This window comes from Haliotis cracherodii, unplaced genomic scaffold, assembly GCF_022045235.1.
Source record: "Haliotis cracherodii isolate W230 unplaced genomic scaffold, xgHalCrac1.p SCAF_1, whole genome shotgun sequence".
Taxonomy (NCBI): Eukaryota; Metazoa; Mollusca; class Gastropoda; order Lepetellida; family Haliotidae; genus Haliotis; species Haliotis cracherodii.
Window position 1 is genome coordinate 23,429,546 of NW_027266264.1, and position 22,109 is coordinate 23,451,654.

General features: G+C 38.1%; 2 protein-coding genes across 3 annotated transcripts; one reads left to right on the forward strand and one right to left on the reverse strand.

Moving 5' to 3' along the window:
- Window positions 1-3,138: 3,138 nt before the first annotated feature.
- LOC139462189 (uncharacterized) lies at window positions 3,139-15,914 on the reverse strand. 2 transcript variants are annotated; one of them, XM_071243749.1, is made up of 5 exons: window positions 15,837-15,914; window positions 13,619-14,376; window positions 10,656-10,808; window positions 8,435-8,577; window positions 3,139-5,214 (listed from the first exon to the last, which is right to left on the reverse strand). In XM_071243749.1, exons 2-5 carry the CDS (start codon window positions 14,364-14,366, stop codon window positions 5,077-5,079), a joined length of 1,182 nt encoding a protein of 393 aa, XP_071099850.1. In that variant the 5' UTR covers window positions 14,367-14,376; window positions 15,837-15,914; the 3' UTR covers window positions 3,139-5,076. The 2 variants fall into 2 exon arrangements, with proteins under 2 accessions (XP_071099850.1, XP_071099860.1); XM_071243759.1 differs by lacking the exon at window positions 15,837-15,914 and adding an exon at window positions 15,690-15,752.
- Window positions 15,915-17,599: 1,685 nt separating this feature from the next.
- LOC139462196 (Golgi SNAP receptor complex member 2-like) lies at window positions 17,600-21,617 on the forward strand. Its single transcript, XM_071243771.1, has 2 exons — window positions 17,600-18,008; window positions 21,187-21,617. The coding sequence occupies exons 1-2, from the start codon at window positions 17,737-17,739 to the stop codon at window positions 21,548-21,550; spliced, it is 636 nt and encodes a 211-aa protein (XP_071099872.1). The 5' UTR covers window positions 17,600-17,736; the 3' UTR covers window positions 21,551-21,617.
- Window positions 21,618-22,109: the final 492 nt, after the last annotated feature.

Below are 22,109 nucleotides of genomic sequence, written 5' to 3' on the forward strand. Positions count from 1 at the left end.
ATTCTGGAATTTCTAATGGATGGGTGAGATTTTGTGGCAGGATTTACCATGGGCTGTGGAAAGTCCCTGTTGATTATATTTACTTCACAAAGATCACAAATTTCCAGGCAAAATACAACTTTCTGACAAATGCAAACTAATAAATGGCTGTTTAACAGTTATAGTATGATAACGAAGATCACAGAATTTACGTTTCATCTATTGTTTAAACATAATAATTGATAAAATTGAGTTCTCAGAACAAATTATGGTTTTACGTTGATAAAATATTACATGTTACAACCAATGGTTGAACATCAACAACTGTAAGTATAAGGCTTGTGTCATAGCTTGTGTCTGAAGTACATTTGACTCAAAAGGCAAATTACCCTGTAGCCATGTCTCCATAACTTAATTGTCATTACGTTTTAGGCGCTAATCCCCGTTGTTAATCCTCACCAACATTTCATTGTATAGTGACTGTCATTCAGCCTGGACTACCATATCACTTCCCTTTAACTACTGCTTTTTATGGTATGGCATTTATTGCCCTAATTGATCATCCCATGAACTGTGTTGGTTAATCACGCCCATATGTCCAATGTCCAAAGCAATGTCATTGTCTCTTTGTCTGTCCATTGTTGTTCATTACTATATATGTGCTACCATTTCACTTTTACTTGGGTGTTAGTCAGGCTTGGTATTCCGAGTGCTGGCATCGGGACATCCTCGAGCAATTTCTTAGGAAACGCCCTGAGGTGAGCTGGAGCTCCACTCACCTCTTGTACGCCTGAGCTGGAAGGTCCGCTCATCGATGTGTTTGTGTTGTCAGAGCAGGTATTCCGCTCATTGTGCAGTTGTTGTTTATTGTTTACATGTTGTGCATAAAGCGTTCCGGGACAGTGATGTTGAAGTTCTCCTTTATTCCCCCAAGAGCTAATTCCCCGTCAACATGCGCGTTGACAACTAGTGGAGAATCCGGGTAGAGTAACTTTTGAGTTTACTCCCGATCCAGTTACCTCTTATATATGCCTACCATCCTGAAGAACAATCATCAACCCAAGCCCTGAAGAGCAAACAAACAAGATTGAAGAAAACAACAACAACTTCTCCGATGCCAACTTTCCTGATTAAATTTCCCATTCAGGATTTTGTTCATACACAGGACCAAAGAAGTATACACGGCTATCCCAAAGCCATCATCATGCAGACCCTGCACAATACAGAAGCCGCCTCACGGGCACCTACAAGATATTTCATTGGGACTTACTAATTTGTGTCTACTAACATGGACTCAATCAAGGATAAATATTGTGTGACTGTTGAATAGTGCAACCAGATATGTTTGATCAAAGCCAGTATATTAATGCCAAAACGTGTCTTTCCAAAATTATTTTTTATATGTGCAATATACTCCAATTCCATGTTTAGTCAAGCTAGATCTTTGAAGTTATTGTGTAGGGAGTCTTGGAAATGTCTCAAGGCCACGCCAGACATATAGATACAGCTAGGGCCCAGACAAACCTCAGCTGTAGGGTTATCGAGTCACACCTGAAAGTTAGACTTGTAATTTCAAAAATCTAAACAACCAAATTTGTCATTTGTTACAAGTTTTTAATGTGCACAATTTGATAGAAAATTTAATGTATTGTCTTGGACTTTGAATTCAGATTAGGGATAATCTTAGGTAAGCCACCCTCACACATGTATATTGTATGTCAGTATTAAGTAATTATCAGCACAGCAGTATTCAGCATTTCAGAGTTTTGATGTCGGAATTAAGGATTATTATTTTCCTTGGGCATAGCACCCACAACATGGGCAAGCTCGGTAAAAGACACGGGAAGAGCACCCATTGTACTTAAAAGGGCAAACGTACCCACAAGTATCGCTTGAGTCGCGCGATAAGTTGGACTCCTGGTTTAAAATTTCTTTATGCGAAATAGTTGTTGAGATGTTTAATTCGTACTTTTTATGACATTACTCATTAATATTATTTGGTACTGAGTCGCACTGCCAAGCCAGACTCCTGAATTCAAAGAACCTTCGGTGATATATTTATTGAATCTGTGCAAAGTTGCATTACCTCGTAGTGAAATTGCACATTACAAAGAATACTTGGTTGATGTAACAAATGCTATATTTGTTATATCGTTGTGTGTTCAATACTTGGTTAGTTTTCAAACTGGCACTAAATCAAACTGGCTAGATGATCACTTTCATACCGTCATTGGATAGGTACATGTGCACACGTATTTCAACAATATCCTGAACTCATCTAACTGATTATGTTAACATTTTGCACTGTTGTTTTTGTTGGTAAAAACGTGTCACACATATCAATTTGGACTCATGAAAGCTTGGGGTCCAAGCTTCACGGAACAGAGGGAAGTTGTCATAGAGACTGATTTATGACTACCATTGTCTGAAGTACATTTGACTCCAAAGGCAAATTACCCTGTAGCCATGTTTCCATAACTTAATTGTCATTACGTTTTAGGCGCTAATCCCCGTTGTTAATCCTCACCAACATTTCATTGTATATTGACTGTCAGTCAGCCTGGACTACCATATCACTTCCCTTTAACTACTTCTTTTTATAGTATGGCATTTATTGCCCTAATTGATCATCCCATGAACTGTGTTGGTTAATCACGTCCATATCTCCAGTGTCCAAAGCAATGTCATTGTGTCTTTGTCTGTCCATTGTTGTTCATTACTATATATTTGCTACCATTACACAGTTAATTGGGTGTTAGTCAGGCTTGGTATTCCGAGTGCTGGCATAGGGACGACCTCGAGCAGGATGTGCCGCTCGTAGGAAACGCCCTGAGGTGAGCTGGAGCTCCACTCACCTCTTGTACGCCTGAGCTGGAAGGTCCGCTCTTCGCTGTGTTTGTGTTGTCAGAACAGGTATTCCGCTCATTGTGCAGTTGTTGTTTATTTTTTACATGTTGTGCATAAAGCGTTCCGGGACAGTGATGTCGAGGTTCTCCTTTATTCCCCCAAGAGCTAGTTCCCCGTCAACATGCGCGTTGACACTTGTACCACACCACTGTGAGGTGATAAGAGAAACAAGTTCCACAGAATGAAGCTTTTGATCAGGACTTGGTCCTGTTTATTCTTTGATTTACAGATATTTTTCATCAAAACCATGGAGTCGACAGTCCAAAATGTATTTAAAAAACTTATAGACATATAACACAAGAAACATGCTGCCTAAAGTGTGTCTTTTAAAGTCAAACAGATTATATATCCGTTCCAAACCGAGTGACATGGAAGTTACCAGACTAACAGGAAGAGACAAAAATGTTCTCAACATTTTGATATTATACAATATATCAAACAATATATAGCAATTTTGTTCAAAATGTTTGTACAACAGGGAGTCATCAAACCTTTTCCAATGATAATGATAAAGATGTCACCATCCCTGACAGTTCATGTCTTCAACAGAAAGAGTCACTCAAGCATCTTCTGAGGTTCACATACAGATATCCAAATATATTCCAAGCAAGGCTTCAATACTTTGACAAGTCTGGATTTCTTCACTTTCTGGAAACTTAGATATTCTCTGGTCTCCTTTTTATTACCGGTATATAGTAAAAGGCAATTTAAGAAAAGAATCTTCACATCAGTCTGGTATCATCTCTGCAGTCAAAGTTCAAAGGCATATGAGAAGGGTGACATAGCTGCCCATGATCTGGGTTTGATTCTATAATATAATGTGTATAAAGCTCATGCACTTTGGTGTCCCCTTCCCTGATTTGGCTGTAATACTTAAGGGCGGAGCCAGCATTTTTAAAAGGCGGGGGTCCAAATATCAAAATCCTCTCTCAGATACTTTTACTGCCTCCAACATTTGGTTTTCAAAAAAGGAGGTCCTAATCCCCTCCTCATTTGCCTATGATATTGCTGACAGTTGTGTAAAAAACATATTCATTCATTCATTCGCAAAGGATAATTGTACATAATCGCATGTATGTCATTATAAATAAAAGTCATCGGTAACAAAATTAATTTGTATAGATCTAGTAGTCACAGCTGACATCCCACACTGCAACTGGCACAGCCCTGTATGGGGGAAAATATCACAGTTGTTTGTAAGAGGCTAGTATAAAAGTCATGCAGCTATTTCAACCTGCGTTTAAATATAACAATAATGCACATAATCATAAACATATTCATAAACATATCAAATAGGCAAGGCCTAGTTTTGTTGTACAGATTTTCTGGAGAATTCATGGAGTCGGTAAACGAAACGTGAGGTGAGGTGAGGTGAAGGTTGAAGTGAAAAAAGGTCAAAGTGGCGTTCCAAGCAAAGAGGGGCGGTCGGGTAGCCTAGTGTCTAAAGTGTTCGCTCATCACACCGAGGACCCAGGTTCAATTCCCGACATGGGTACACTGTGTCAAGCCCATTTCTGGTGTCCCCCGCCGTGATATTGCTGGAATGTTGCTAAAAGCGGCGTAAAACCATACAACCAAAGAATCCAGAATGTTATCTTGAAGATGTCTGTTAATTAAATGGCTAGCCACTGTATTTTACTTGAAAAGCTCTTGAAAAAGATCAAGCAAGGTCATCTGCAACAATTAATTAGTAAGGCACCAAAATTCAAAAGAAAGTTCAGCTGAAACTGTACTAATGTCATCAAGTGTCCCGGACACCAGGTGTCATGGAGTTGGTGTGTGGCAGTCCAGGCACATTGAATGACAACAACACATAATCACACATAAACAACAAATAACAGTTTAACAGATATCTGACAATGTAATGACATAATGAAAAGGCTTTTGTTGCCATGACCTGCATCTCATCTGATCAACCCACACAACCATTAACACAGGAAACATCCATACAGTACAGTTCTCCACAGAACTGTTATTAACCATTAAAGGAAAACAAACTTAAGAAAAACTTACCATTGTTCCTGAATATTTGGAGCAGCATCACTCTTTATTCCATAACTGTAATCATAATGTTTTTGTAACAAATTGGGGCTTTAAATTATACTGCAGAAGATAAAAGCATATTAAATTGATTTCAAAAGACACATCATCTTCATAAAGCCGATATGAGGCATGGCTGGAGGATCCAGGCTACAGGACCGTACAGACTCTGGACTTGTTCCGTCTCTCAAGTTCCAGCATCTGCTTCTGTAGGGTCTGCAGCTCATTGGTCTTCTCCATCAGCTTCACCATTACTTCCTCCCGACCCTCCTGAGACTTCTCCAGTTTCTGGAGAGGAAATACAGACAATGAACACAACAGAACATTTCTGGGCAGTATGGCCAGACTGGGGAGGAACACATAGATGAACACAGCAGAACCTTTCTGGCATATATAGGGACAGTCTGGGGTGGAACACAGATAGATGAACACAGCAGAACCTTTCTGGCATATATAGGGACAGTCTGATGTGGAACACAGATAGATGAACACAGCAGAACCTTTCTGGCATATATAGGGACAGTCTGGGGTGGAACACAGATAGATGAACACAGCAGAACCTTTCTGGCATATATAGGGACAGTCTGGGGTGGAACACAGATAGATGAACACAGCAGAACCTTTCTGGCATATATAGGGACAGTCTGGGGTGGAACACAGATAGATGAACACAACAGAACATTTCTGGGCAGTATGGCCAGACTGGGGAGGAACACATAGATGAACACAGCAGAACCTTTCTGGCATATATAGGGACAGTCTGGGGTGGAACACAGATAGATGAACACAGCAGAACCTTTCTGGCATATATAGGGACAGTCTGATGTGGAACACAGATAGATGAACACAGCAGAACCTTTCTGGCATATATAGGGACAGTCTGGGGTGGAACACAGATAGATGAACACAGCAGAACCTTTCTGGCATATATAGGGACAGTCTGGGGTGGAACACAGATAGATGAACACAGCAGAACCTTTCTGGCATATATAGGGACAGTCTGGGGTGGAACACAGATAGATGAACACAGCAGAACCTTTCTGGCATATATAGGGACAGTCTGGGGTGGAACACAGATAGATGAACACAGCAGAACCTTTCTGGCATATATAGGGACAGTCTGGGGTGGAACACAGATAGATGAACACAGCAGAACCTTTCTGGCATATATAGGGACAGTCTGGGGTGGAACGCAGATAGATGAACACAGCAGAACCTTTCTGGCATATATAGGGACAGTCTGGGGTGGAACACAGATAGATGAACACAGCAGAACCTTTTTGGCATATATAGGGACAGTCTGGGGTGGAACGCAGATAGATGAACACAGCAGAACCTTTCTGGCATATATAGGGACAGTTTGGGGTGGAACACAGATAGATGAACACAGCAGAACCTTTCTGGCATATATAGGGACAGTTTGGGGTGGAACACAGATAGATGAACACAGCAGAATAGGGCTTCCAAGGGTCCAAATTTTTGGACTCGAGTACCCGAGGGGTGAAACTCGACTTGTACTTGAGTACCCGAAAATAGGACATTCTTTAAGAATATTGGTTCATTAGATCAAAATTGCCATCTAAAAGTATTAAAACATGTAATAAGTATAATTGAAATGTAAATAGAGAGGGTCCACGGAACTTTTTTATCTGTCAATGTGTATGGAAGCGTTCAGAGTTAATGTTTGCTTGTAACTGCACTAATCTTAATCACGACCTTCAAAAACATTACGTCATGTCTACAAATGCTACAATACATATTGAACACAAACCAAGTTTTTTTCTGACGATCAGCGTTTCATTCGACACCTGCCAACAAGCACGAACAATAATTCTCAGGAAGAAAATCGATAATGTGAATCACGTGACATACACGTATACACAGCTGCTGGGCTGCAAGACTAAGGCCGCGAAATATGGAAATGTAGTACTATAAGTTCATTCATTAATGAGTTTTGTCACGTTTTCAAACTGTACCAAACTGTCGGCCTGTCGCTTGATTTGTAAGCACATATATATCAGCTAATCAGTTGTTAATCTGTGTAAGCGAATACACTTGGCATTTGAGTCCCGAGCAAAGAAGCAATAATCGCCTTGATACATTCAATTTCTTAAAGTCGTAAAGGAAAACAATAATTACATCTAATTTATGTGACATTCTCAATTGTTCTAATGTACATCTACTTTCTACAAAGAATACATTATTCAAACAATATTTTTTGAAGCTTTAATCAATATATTGATGAACAATTGAACATTGAAACAGAGTGATCTCCCCTTATCGAGTCCTTGATAACGGACTCGAGTCCCAGTAAAACCGACCCGGCCCCGAGTACTCGAGTACTCGTTGAAGCCCTACAGCAGAACCTTTCTGGCATATATAGGGACAGTTTGGGGAAGGTGATGATGATGATGCAGTTTGAGATTTTACGAATGCTTCTGGAACCTATACCAAAAGAAAGCCCCTCATGTCGAAATCGGGTGTTTCCTGATGGCGCTGTACTTATAATACAAGCCATCCACGGACAATAAGGGATTCATTCTGATGACAAAATGATTGTCTCGCTGTAATATATAGTCCCTAATATTGTCCAATTATAGATCTGAAGTTTCTTCCACCTTACAATGATCAATATCATAGGCCATTTTGATAGATGAACACAGCAGAACCTTTCTGGAATATTTACATTTTGTAAAGGGAGGTATCCCTATTGTCTGATCTACAGTTGTACAGTGGAGGGTGATTATATGACACTGACGTGTGACTGACGTGCATAAATAAAGTACACGTGGAAATATTTATCTAGCTGACCACTAGTGTAATCAGATTGGGTGGTTTTGTTGAAAATTCTTTGAAATATGAGACATGAGCCTTCTAGAGGAAAGGCTGGTTCTCTGTTCACAGGGCCATGCACACTGACTGATGAAAGTGACTCTGTTAGAAACATTGATCGAGTGATCTTTCTGAAGAAAAATTATTTCTTGGCAAAATGGGTCCCCTGTATTTTCTCCTATCTTGCCCATCACAGTACTTGGTAATTTATCACATGAACTGAACTATCTGACTTTCTTATAACTGGACAGTGCACCAATATGATCATGGTATAATTGATTCTGTACTATATCATTTCGCATATACGTGTAGTTTAAATATCTGCACATCGCATATTTATAAGCTGGTACTTTTAGATTTTTAGACTTTTAATTTACTTTCATACAAAGTCTTATAATGTACTTGTGTTGTCTTAAAATAACATTTGTTGTCTTGAAATAACATTTGTTGTCTTAAATTGACAATTGACATCTAAAATAAAACTTTCAATAAAATCATCTTTTCTTTACCCTTATCAAAATTATAACAACTTTAATCCAAATAAACCTGTTACAATAAGAATCATAGGGTCTACACATTTTTGAAAGTATCGATACGTATCATAATCGTATCATAGATAAAACTTATTATCGAGCATGACATAAAACTATATATTTGTTTCAGGTGTGACCTTCACCTTTCTCTCCCAGTGTTGTATTTCCCGGGCTCTCAGCATCTGCACGCTGCCATCCCGACGTAGGAAGGCGTCGCCGCGGAACAGGTACAGCTCGTTATGATCATCAGGGTCCTTGACCTTCACCTCAAGGACCTTCAGATTGGCTGCAACACAGATCACATGGTCTAGGTCCTGTTCTAACAGTCAGTTCTAGGAGTTAGATAGTCATGATATTGTTATCTCTCCGAGGCAAGGGAACTTGAATCTAAACATCTGTTCAAATGTTTATCCCACGGAAACGAGAGATATAAGATACTTTTTACAGAATCAGTCATACGGGCCGTAACTGTCGTTCGGAATACCCCATGTTAACGTTTTCGAGCTTACATGATTAGAAACCACATTCCAACTGTCACTTTCATGATCTGTAAGTGACGCTTTGATTGGTCAGATGAAAGGACGTTCTGACATGACCCGTAATGGGTTGTCCTCAGATCATTGTTTAGCGGCAGCGAGAACTAAGATCTGATTTTAATGAGATTGAATTAAGTGTGGCTAAATCTCAGTAACAGGTAACCTAAGGTACCTGGTAATCTCATCATTGAAAACACATTATGTCTGTCTCCATTCTATCATGACAAAATTAATTACTTGATAGACAATATGAAAAGGCAATACATCTGAATTGTTGTTGATGTGAAGTTAGGAAACACTGATAGTAGCCTTTAAACTAAGTACTGTACTTAATATGATCAGGGGCAGTGGGGTAGCCTTGTGGTTTAAGCATTCGCTCATCACGCCGATGACCGGGGTTCACTCACCAGACTCACTCACTCATTAATGTGATCAAACATTGATTTTTTACATTAAAATACTTTACTTGCATATTACAGAGATTGAAAGTTTGAGGCACAGATGCTTCGTATTTCAATATGAAGTGGGTACCCCAAAAGAAAATCAAGCCAGCTCTACAAGGTTTAGTTCTCCGCCAAACATCACTATCATGATGTCATACCACTTATTGTGATGCAAGAGATATGACATCACAGCCAACTACAGAAAAGTGACACATTTCAAGCTCTCTGTTAACTCAAAAACTTTAAATACACTCTCTTACTCAATTTCTATCCTGTTGGCTGTCCAAAATGCATTGTCACACATACTCTAAAGCATTTTGTAACCTATAATTGTAAGTAACCTAATTTCAAAATTCCTACCAACAATGATTGAGAAAGAAATAGTTTTCTAGAAATAATAGCCTCTGAAGTGATGCAGACATCAAATCAGCTGTTTCAATCAGAGGTGGGTATTGTTTATTTGAAACCTCTGACAGACCAATCAGAATCTAGTATTTTCAAAATTCTTGGCAGGATTGGGTTTTTAGCTAAATGCCAATTAATTAGTTTTGATGATGACAATGATCCATCAAGGGTACGCATGTTTAACCATTTAATAAACATACAAAACTTAACAAACAATGTGTTAACAAAATAAGTGAAAGAAATGTAAATTTGATCTTGCACCCTGAGTCTAATTAAAATCAGATCTTAGCTCTCGTTACTGCTAAACAAAGATCTGATACATCCCATTACGGGTCACGTCAGAACGACCATTCATCCAACCAAACAGAGCATCGCCGACTAGACTGAGAAATTGACAGTCAGAATGTGTTTTTCAATCATGTGACCTCAACACTGGGTATTCCTTCAAAATCATTGTCTGTCTCTCGCTTAAATGGTATAAACATTTGAAACAGAAGAGACTTTCCATAAATCGTGGGAAGTAGTGTCATACAATCTCGACCATTTATGAGACATTCAATAACTTTATTTTGTTAATTTTTCACATTTTGAATCAATATTCTCTAAAGCGTAGTCTGGAATGGAAGTCACTAGTCTAAACTAATGCTGTAAAGCTTGAGAAAGCTACTTTCTGATTGGCCATCTTCTTGTAGAGTCATTTCATTGGTCAGTCAAAGTTCATGAAAGGTAGTTCTGACTTGACCTGTAATGGGATGTTTTCTGATCTTTACTTAGTGGTGAGGAGAACTAAGATATGGTTTTATTGAGATTGGCGCCTTCTCTTTTCATAGTGTTACTTTAATCCTTGTAGTCTGTGATACAATGTCAAGTCAAACACTATCCGGTGCTGTTTAATCATAACAAGTATTGAATTTACATTTGAAACATTCATCTATTCTATAAGTTTTAGCATCCCCCACAGGTGTTTTAAACTGACTCACAGGAGAAAGAGTTGGTTTTATCCAGGACTGGTACAAAGTCAACGATGTACAGGTTGGGCAGCAATGTTGGAGTGATAGACTTGATGGCCTGATCTATTGACAGTCGGTGTTTGTCCTCGTCCTGTTGGTCACACACCACGCCAACCACATAGCCTGTGGATAAAACAAGAGAGCATGAGGACAGCAATCTTCCCGAGGCAAGGGAGCTAACTGTCTGTAAAAGTTCATTTTCCACATTTGCTGAACTAGCCTGGAAATTCTGGACTCGATCGCAGCACCACCAGTGACTATTATGAGATATGTCCCTTTAATGTCACTCCTAGTGACCAATCTGATTCCACTTCTCATATCACTTGCATTTGCTACAAACAAAATGGCGGCGCCCAGTCACACCCTCTGATCAATCATCAAGATCTTATTGTAATAAAATGGGTGCATCAAATCATGTGAGCACCTTGATAAAAACCTGAAAATATTTGGTAATAATTTGTTGTTGGCGGTAAACATGCTTTGCAAATCCTGCAACCAACCAAAATCTGCACAGCATTTTACGAACCTGATGTCAATATCGTCATGTGAGTTTGACATGACTATGCATACACTCGTTAGTCCAGCCAAAAAATAGCTCAATAATTGCTGCCCAGTTCGGCAATGGTACAAACTGGACTTTTCTAGTCAGTTAACTCCCTTGCCTTGAGAAGATGGAGGATGTCACAACACAACACAGCCTGAAGATTACCCGACAACCATGATACACAATACTTTATAACCTGTTAGTAATAAATAACACAAGAACCTAATAGTGGGACGATACACCGGTGCATTGGAGGATCGCGATACTTAACTTCTCAATACAACTATCGATCACAGTCACACACAAATATTGATTCTTACCTTAAACGTTTGCTTTAAAAACTGTTACTAACTAGTAGTGAAAATAAGAGGTGAAAATGTGAATATTCTCATCCATTGCACCACACTTGACAATGCTAACCGTAAACCATCAGTGTGCCAATTATTTAGCAATACTGTCTTTGAAAAAGATGGCTTACGCATCACAGATAAGAGCATGTGCAAGTATTGTATCAAACCAAGAGCAAAGTATCGTGATACGTAACGGAAACTGAACAAGGTATTGTGATACTATCAAACAAAGAGCAAGGTATCATGTTACATATCGGACCATGAGCAGGGTATTGTGATATGTATCAAACCATGAGCAAGGTATTGTGATACATATCGGACCATAAGCAAGGTATCGTGATACGTATCAGACAAAGAGCAAGGTACTGTGATACATATCAGACCATGAGCAAGGTATTGTGATATGTATCAGACCATGAACAAGGTATCGTGATACGTATCAGACCATGAGCAAGGTATTGTGATACGTATCAGACCATGAGCAAGGTACTGTGATACATATCAGACCATGAGCAAGGTATTGTGATATGTATCAGACCATGAACAAGGTATCGTGATACGTATCAGACCATGAGCAAGGTATTGTGATACGTATCAGACCATGAGCAAGGTACTGTGACACATATCAGACCATGAGCAAGGTATTGTGATATGTATCAGACCATGAACAAGGTATCGTGATACGTATCAGACCATGAGCAAGGTAGTGTGATAGGTATCAGACCATGAGCAAGGTATTGTGATTCGTATCAGACCATGAGCAAGGTATCATGATATGTATCAAACCATGAGCAAGGTATTGTGATACGTATCAGACCATGAGCAAGGTATTGTCATACGTATCAGACCATGAGCAAGGTATTGTCATACGTACAGGACCATGAGGAAGGTATCGTGATACGGATCAAACCATGAGCAAGGTATTGTCATACGTATAGGACCATGAGCAAGGTATTGTCATACGTATAGGACCATGAGCAAAGTATCGTGATACGGATCAAACCATGAGCAAAGTATCGTGATATGTATCAAACCATGAGCAAGGTATCGTGATACGTATCAGACCATGAGCAAGGTATTGTCATACGTATCAGACCATGAGCAAGGTATTGTGATACATATCAAACCATGAGCAAGGTATTGTCATACGTATAGGACCATGAGCAAGGTATTGTGATACATATCAAACCATGAGCAAGGTATTGTCATACGTATAGGACCATGAGCAAGGTATCGTGATACGGATCAAACCTTTAGCAAGGTATTGTCATATATATCAGACCATGAGCAAGGTATCGTGATATGTATCGGACCATGAGCAAGGTATCGTGATACATATCAAACCATGTCATACATATCAGACCATGAGCAAGGTATTGTCATACGTATAGGACCATGAGCAAGGTATCGTATAACATATCAAACCATGAGCATGAAATATGTATGATAACATGCTTGCTCTGAATCGTGCTCAACACTCAGATCGATGTCAACAATGGCTGCTCATCTGCAGACTCGGCAAGCTAGCAAAAAAACCTTCGTTTCGCAAATGTCCAGAATGCTCGACCTGCTTGAACTGAGTTGAGGGGGTCCAGGCTTCACAGTGGTGGTCACTCAGACAGGAACATGTACGTATCAAACTTCATGGTTGGTATATGATGGTCATTGTAAAACTAACATACATGCCATATATGAACATATATAATCATTTAAAATCACAATAAATAAATGCCTAAATAACAGGCAAAATTACATTTTCAATATGGCTATATAGGCAACCATGTTTAAACCTGCATCAAAATTTAGCAACATTTGATCACTCAGTATCATAGGCATTGATGTTTCAGATGTCAAAGAAGCAAACGTTTATGACAGACACATGGACCAATATATAAAAAAGATTAATATTCAATCATTGATATTTTATCAGTTAACAAAATGGCAACTGTCAAAAGAAAATATAAACATATTCAAATGTGCTGACAACAAGAATATTGTAGTAGTTCCCTTGTTAGTAATGTCCTTTAAGATTCACCTACCATCATTATCTACACCGATGAACAATGTCCCACCGTTCGTGTTGAGAAAGGCACACACATACTTCCCAATATTGTCATGTAACAGGTACTTGCGTTCACTCGCAACAAACCCTCCCTGTTTGAACTCCGCAGTCCGAGTCTCATTACCTAAACTTTCCCTGTAATGATAGAAACGCTCGGGTGCATCGGGACCCAGGCCACTGATTGATGTAGCCATGGAGAGCTGTTCATTTTCAAGGGGTGGTAAGATTGGTTTTGAGAAGGTTTGCACCGGCAGATCCGTAGTGGATGTTTGCGCATGATTCCCCTGATGACTCGGACTTGAGAATGGAAGGTTCTTGACTTTATCAGCCAATGAGAACTGTGTCTCTGCGCCATTGTCAGCGCCATTGTTGCTGCAGTCAACAGTTTGCTGTATGGGTTGTTTCGGTGGCTTCTTGTAGTCGACCTTGAGACGCTTGTTTGGGTCTTGTATTGAGGTGAAGTCAAAATGAATTTCTGCGCGACTAGTCTGTGAATTTAGGTGATGAATAACATATTTGACTGCATCAACATCTTCCAGATCAACAAATGCATAGCAGTAGTCTGATTTCTTGCTGTTGATGACCGTTACATGTCGTCTTCTGACATCGAGGTTGATGCATTTGAACAGAAGGGTTAGATGACCTTTCAGCTTTCGAGCAGGCATGTCCCTCTTTAACCCTCCCACAAAAATACATGTGTCATCATTGTCAAATGGCATGGACATGGCCAGCTACCTGCAGTAATAGAGAACTATTTCAGTAAATGAAAAACAAGAATTAATCACATGGTGTCTTTGAAATGTCAATATTTTTCACATGGAAACTTCAGATTCATAATATCTTACAGCATGTTGTAATTGAGTTCAGATATTCTTCCTATCAATGATGGGAATATGAAAGATAATACCTTATTCAATGATAGCAATATGATATGAATGATAATACCTTATTCAATGATAGGAATATGATAGATAATACCTTATTCAATTATAGCAATATGATATGAATGATAATACCTTATTCAATGATAGGAATATGATATGAATGATAATGAATCTATATTAATAAGTGGGAACTGGAATCTAGACCTTGAAAATTATAGAAACATCAATAATAAATATAATATAAGGAAAAAACAGAACGCTTTACTTGATAGGGAAGAACTAAATGACTGTGCCAAAATATTCACTTGGTGGGGGGGGAAACATAAGACAACAGGCTAACACTTGATATTTTTGCTTGGTTTCTCAAAATTCAGAAAGGACCAGTAACATGAACTTTTAGCATCAGGTAGATGGCAACTGGTCTTGTTTTTGTGGACTAGTAAAAAATTGAAATTAATTTCACTCTGCAACATTGGGCAAAAACGTAACGAATGAGTTGTTTGATTGGCTGTAGGTGAACTTGTAACCAAAATAATTCATAGCCATGAAGAATTCGTAGACATTCCGAACTCATAGACAAAATTCACAGTGAACATGTAGACAAAACAATACCGGGATATAGACTTAAAATTTAAATGGCAATAAATATGGGTTGCATTATGTTGGTAAGTATTCATGAAATTAATAATATTAATTATTAGTATTTAATTCCAATATTAAAAGATGTGTCTACAAATTCTCTCGCACTTTTTCAACGAATTCACTGCAAATGGTCTATACAAGTTGGTGGTGTCTACACTTTCAACCTGACTTGGAAGAACAGTCGCTTGATAACTTGATCCGAGTTAGGCTGGCTAAACTGGAACCTGGCAAAACAGGATTCTGACTGTAGAAATTGTGCAGGAGCCTTGGATGCTGAGAGCCTTGTCTGAGTATAGTCTGAGTATAGCAGTTTTAGAATGATTCTCTTGTTTCCCTTTATTATCCCATGTTAAGTTATGTTTTAGAATCTGACAATTTCCATATTAACGATTTTAGATATCCATCCTCCTTTGCTATTATAGGATTGGGTTGATATTAGTTTTGCAAAGTAGTTTTAATATTGGATTGCAAACTACAATTCTTCATTGTGAAGATCGTAGATAACGCATATAGTATCCTTACTACGTCGATCTGTTGTTATCCACGAAGCTCAGATTGCTCGAGTTCCAGTACGCAGGGCGACACCACATGTCACAAAGATAGATGTGCTTGTAAAAGATTTATTACAGGAATACCTGCTGCTTTTTAAAATTTAAGCCCGCGAATTACCTCTAGATTCGAGAAACGAGCATGTTCTCGCCTCGACACAACGCTTGGGTGGATACGGTAACTTCCTTGACGTCAACAAACATAACGACCTTTTTCCGGCAGCAGTCAAAAGAACAGGGTAATCTAAAATAGGTACTTCATGTGTGAACTAGGAATATGAATCTAGAAATTGTACGAACAGCGAATCCTGGCACGACAAAGCGACAGATGAAATGAGATAATACTCTCCCATTTGTTAGACATGCGGTTTAGAGTGGAATTGATGAAGACAATACTCATAGCTAGACTAGGTGATAAACGGGCTATTCTCATGAAGGAACACTTTGACAGTTGGACAGATTGTCTTTATTTCATCCAAATTTGAATATACAGATATGATATTCCAAAGATTGCATTATTAACCATTTAGTTGTAGATATACACTCAGTAAATATTTCCACTGAAAAATAGTTTTACAAATCACTATCATCATATCCGACCAGAGACTGGAACATATTTAAAAGAAGCCGGGCATGCCTCCAAGTAGGATTGTCATGAATAATAGTCATTGGATAACAGTGTAACAAAAGAATTTACACAAAGTACGCCACAGACGGATTCAAACATGTTTTTTTCCTCTTAAAAGTTGCAGCACCAGATCAAAATAAAGGCACCTTATTTAATAACAAAGGCACATTGATTAAAGTATTGAGGTCGTATTACAGCAAAATCTGTGCGCTCCAACATAAGGCAAGGACATGCGACTTTGTATACTGATCCTACAAGTACGTTTTTTTATGTATTGAATTTTGGTCATTTGACCTTTAACCATATGATAAATGAATATATTATAACGCTACACATATTTATCAAGATCACTGGAAGGGTAATTTTTTAACAAGTCTTACATAAGATAGGGGAGATATATTTATTCGCAGTTACAAACTAGAGTTGTCCAAAACGTGAAGGAATATTGAAATACACTCATTGAAGGAATAGTTACATTTACTATACTATCATATTTAATTAATGTGGCACTTGGAAGAAATAAGGGTCTTTATCTAGAGAGCTAGCCATGCAAATCGTAATTATTTAAAATTAGATTTGTCTTACTCAGCAGAATTATCTGAATTATTACGAAACTCATGCAAGTCAGTTTCAACAAATCGTAGTAAAAAACGTGAAATCAATGAGACTACACCTACACAAGATCATCATTTAAAATGAATACTGTTTGTTTTATAATCAGATGTATTTTGAAAGAGACAGGATTATGATTTTAGATAGTTGTGAAAAAGGGTTATTTCATCAAAAATGTATAATACCAATGTTCGATATGAACCATTTGAAAACCTTTCATCAGCCTGTATTAAACAAAGGGCGATAACCCAAGTTGACCCAAGCAAACTACAACATCGAGCATCTATATTTATAATTGTAACCCATCAAATAGCCTATTTTTAATTTTAAAAAAGGGCTTTTATGCATAATAACTGGAAAAGGTTTGACATTGATATCATACTTCATCGCATGTTTCTGTTTTTGTTCGCTATAATCGGTGAAATGAAATACCAGATTAGTTCTTCTTTTTAACAAACCATTGTCGTAACCACATTAGTTTTAAAGGTATAATAGATGTGATAACTTCTATATCATAATAATCGCACTCATAACATAACTGTTATAACTTAAGAAACATAACCTTTTTGGATAATTAAAAATTGAAATAGTATTTTCATGTGCGACATGTTGAAAACGCTATTACACCGGAAGTGAAATTGAGCTCGACACGTCGAGATGACACCGGTGATGTCGATGACATTTTCACACATATTGGTCAGCAGTACCGTTAGACAATCAGCCAAGTAGGACTTTTAGCGGTTAACATCAGTCAATCGTCGCCCATCCGTATTCATCAACGATGGAGTCTTTGTACCACCAAACCAACAAACTATTGCACGAAGTGCAAGGCGACTTGGGGAAGATGGAACGCTGCCCAGCTGACAGTGTTCACATTATCGAAAATGAAGTTCAGGCGAAGATTGATCACGTTATAAGTAATTCAGAACGACTTACGATGCTCGTCAACAAAGAACCCCCCACTCGCAGAGCAAATGCCAAACTACGAGTGGACCAGCTGAAGTACGACTGTCAGCACCTCCAAGCTGCCCTGCGCCAATTACAGCATAAAAGGTGGGACACCATTCTAACTCACAATATGCGTAGATGTTTTATGTATATTTATTCAAAGCTAGGGATAATAGTCTTGAAATGGAGTGTCAAATAATTTTAAATTGCATTATGAGATAGATGTGATTTAGTATAATGATTATTAAGGCCACAACACGTCTTATCCCTTATCCGACCTAACCATGCTGACCTAGAAAATGTTTGGCCTACCCTTAGAATACAGTACCACAAACTTTTCAAACACGTGATCATACCCTATGACGTAATTTGTAGTATTTTGTTGCCAATCACACCGGTGAGACAATGCCCAGTGATGTCAGGGGTCATCGACTGTGCATAAGCTCCTCCCAGTGATCTATCATCTCTACATGCAATGTCATTGAATAAGCCCTGCGGTGTTGAGAGTTTTGAGTATTTGTTTACTAATTAAAGCCTGCGGCGGCGCATTTTAGAACAAGCGCTAGTTTACGAAAGCACTTTTATTTTATATATATTTTTTATTTCATTTTTCTCGTAATTGAAGTTGATAAAATGGTTATAAATGGGAACTAATATACATATATTATTTTTTCGGTTCATTAATTTTCATTATTATGCACAAGAATGCAGTTTATTAGAGATTATATTGGCGCTGAACACATCCAAATGTCGCCAGTTTTAGGGTAGGTTACCCCGAACTCTCTATCATTAGCCCTTGGATCCCCTTTACGATCAATTACCCCCTTTACGATCATTAGGGTTAGGAACTCGTTTAGTGGCTATTAGATTACCCGAAGTCTATCCTTAACCCTTGTGTCGAATATTTTGGCTACTGGAAACTGTCCTGGAACATTCACACAAGCCACTTTCACCGCCTACATTTTCTCAGTACTGATTCAAAAGCGAAATCACCGTTGTGTTGTCACTAGTCATGCTTATTCCTCCATTGTTCCTTACTATTATCCACATCATCCTTACAGTGTTCCCTACCACACTTTTTTGTCACAAAAATCACCCGACGAATTATTAAATACCATATCATTCATGCATACTCGCGAGTTCGACGTCTGACGCCAGGAGCCGTTTTCAGTTGGCGGCATATCGGCTCATTCCCCACCACTCGGTATCTTGTAGATTACGGAATGGGATGAGTGTGCCAAATGGCATCAGGATCATTCGTAAGTGTCCGTAGACTAAAGTCGCGAGACACCATGCCTACCCGTAACCTTCTTAAGTGTCCGTCACCTATTCAACCCTTTTCGTTCAGTTCCGTAACGTCACAGGCATGACTAGGTAAATCTGAAGGTCATGGGTTCGAGTCCGACAGATTCTCACAAAAAACTGGTTGCTTGTCTTGAGACATGTGACCTACGGCAGAGATTGTCCTCACGAGAAGTTGTGGTACTGTAATCTAAAGGTGCTCCAAATGTTTTTATAAATAATAACTTTTGCAAGTCATTCAGTCAAGGTTTCAGATGCATTTCATGAAGAATTTATGATATTAATTTTTTGTTATTGGAATGGAATTATTTACATGATTTAGGCTTGACAACAAATCATTGACAATTAATCGTCAAAGTAGCTGCACTTACCATGCTTACCATATTCCCTGATCTATTCGTCGTATAATATAAGCTTTTCTAAATTCTATTCTAACAACAGCACACTTCAACATCTCCAAAATTGTAAATTATATGTTAAGATCAGTTCCAACTCATGTTTATTCTGTATTTGATATTATTAAATGAAATTAACAAAGTGTTACATTTGGCATCAGCCTTTCAGTAGTCGTTAAATGGACCTTTGACCATGTTGAGAGTTAATGCCTTGTTTGAGTGGCATTATCAGCGAATCATGTGACTGTGGAGAAGTGACCTCTGAACTCCTGGGTGTTACATTACATCTCATTACTACCATGCTGACAGCGATTTGTAATTAGTTAGTTTGTTATGTGGTGTATGATAAGTACTGCTTCACACAAGAACTTTTACTACTTCTACTCAGTTGTATTGAAATGCCTTTTGTCAGTGTGGAAAACTACCATATGATAATGATCATGATGATCATATTAAAATGATTTTAATTGTTTAATAATGTAAACAAATTAGCATTGATAAACACTGTTGACATTTAACATGGCCACCTATTTTCATGACCATCAATTTTATTTCTTTTAACATGTTTATTTGAATGCTTAAAAAGGTAACAAATGTCTTTGATTATTCTTTTTGATAAGTGAGAATGAGATAAACTTTAAAGTCACATTGGCAACCTTATCATGCTGTGGGGCATCTTACTGATAAATACCTTACAAGTGATTCTGTGGTTTAATCGACTAACCATGCTATGTTTCGTGTTTTTTTCTATGAAGCTAAAAGAATGAGGTTGCATCCACTAATGGACTACTTTCGTCAGCTTATGTTGACGCTGAGTCACAGAGTTCATATCTTGTCTGCACTTTCTGTGTTAAAGATAATATAAGCAGTCTTAAAAGTTATTGTTGTTATTTATTTATACAAATTGAAAAAATAATTGAAAATATATTGAAGTCAATTCTTAAATGAATACTGGGTAATTTGATACTAGTCAAAGAGGACAGAATATTTTTCATACAGTTAAAACTATATGTTGTTTTAAAATAAATGTGCTATTGAGAACCATCTGTCATGGCAAAATCTTCTTAGCTCTGTCTTCAGTCAGCTGGCTACCTATTTCATCTTGTGCGATATTCCATTTCTCATTGACAAGGCTGTCTTTAAATAGACAATGCCTTTTAGAAAGTGGTAAAATGTAACTTGTTATATTTCGGATAACACTTTCTCGTAAAGTCGAATTCTGGTACTTTTTTGGGTGGAGTCCCATTTGGCATTCAAACCTACACTTCAAGACTAAGGCACCTAATTGTCGTTACACAAAGTCAGTGACCTAACCCACTCAGCCATCCAGGCTCCCACATCGCTCAGCCATTGAGGTTTCCACAAAACAAAAGATCTATGTAAGTCCAACAACTGGTAGTCTAGATCACATACTTTGAGTAATCCTTGGATACGTGTAAATTGGCATGTCACCCATGGCCAAAAGCTATGAACATGATGAATAGACATATCATATTTGTCTTTACCTTGTTTTGAAAATCTATTTTCTGTATCACTTAAACATACACAATATCACGTTGTTAACATTCTCTATTATTCATTGCCAGATATGTTCGAGAAGAAGAAGAGAGGGAAAGAGAGGCTCTTCTCACAACATCCTTCACCGCCAATGATGACACGTCCATCTTTATTGATGCATCTGTTCAGCATCACAGCCGGCTTCAGAATGTCCACCGAGGGCTGGATGATGCGATTGGCTCCAGCTCTAGTCTCTTGGAGAATCTTCGGGATCAGAGAGGTACTCTGAAGGGAGTTCACAAGAAAATTTTGGACATTGCTAACCATCTTGGTTTGACTAATACAGTGATGAGAATTATTGAACGAAGAACTGCTCAAGATAAGATTATTTTCTTTATAGGTGTCATAGTCACATGTATCATTATGTATCTTGTGTGGAAGTATTTTTCATAAGTCCGTTGTTGCCTGTGAGATATTCCATTGCCATGTCATTCAATCAGAAATAAATTATTGTTGTTAAATGCCCTTTCTTACATCTGTGTTTGTATTTTTTATTATCGGTACCCAATTGGGATTTTGGTTTGGATAGATCTCCAGCAACCAACTACCAGGCCACAAGTTTTTTATTTTTTGTTTCACGGGACCGCCACCCCTACTGAAAAGCAGCGAGTCCATGAAAAAAATTCAACATGAAAATATTTATTTTTGTTATGTCTCCCACTAGTAACATAGACCCTCATATGCAACAAAAACTGTTACATATTAATTCCATGTCTATATTACTATCATCAATTCAAAAAGCCAGCTGCAGTTTTACCTCCATGGCAGAACTGTCATAAATTTATATAAATAAATAAATGTTTCATATATCTATTTTAATTTTTATTTCGACTGACCTTGTGGGGAAAATCTTGAATAAATCTGTGAAACATAAAATTTAAAAAAGGTGTGGCCGTAGAGGAAAAACAAAATGGATATGGTGATCAGGCTTGATGATTTCCTGATTGTGTGG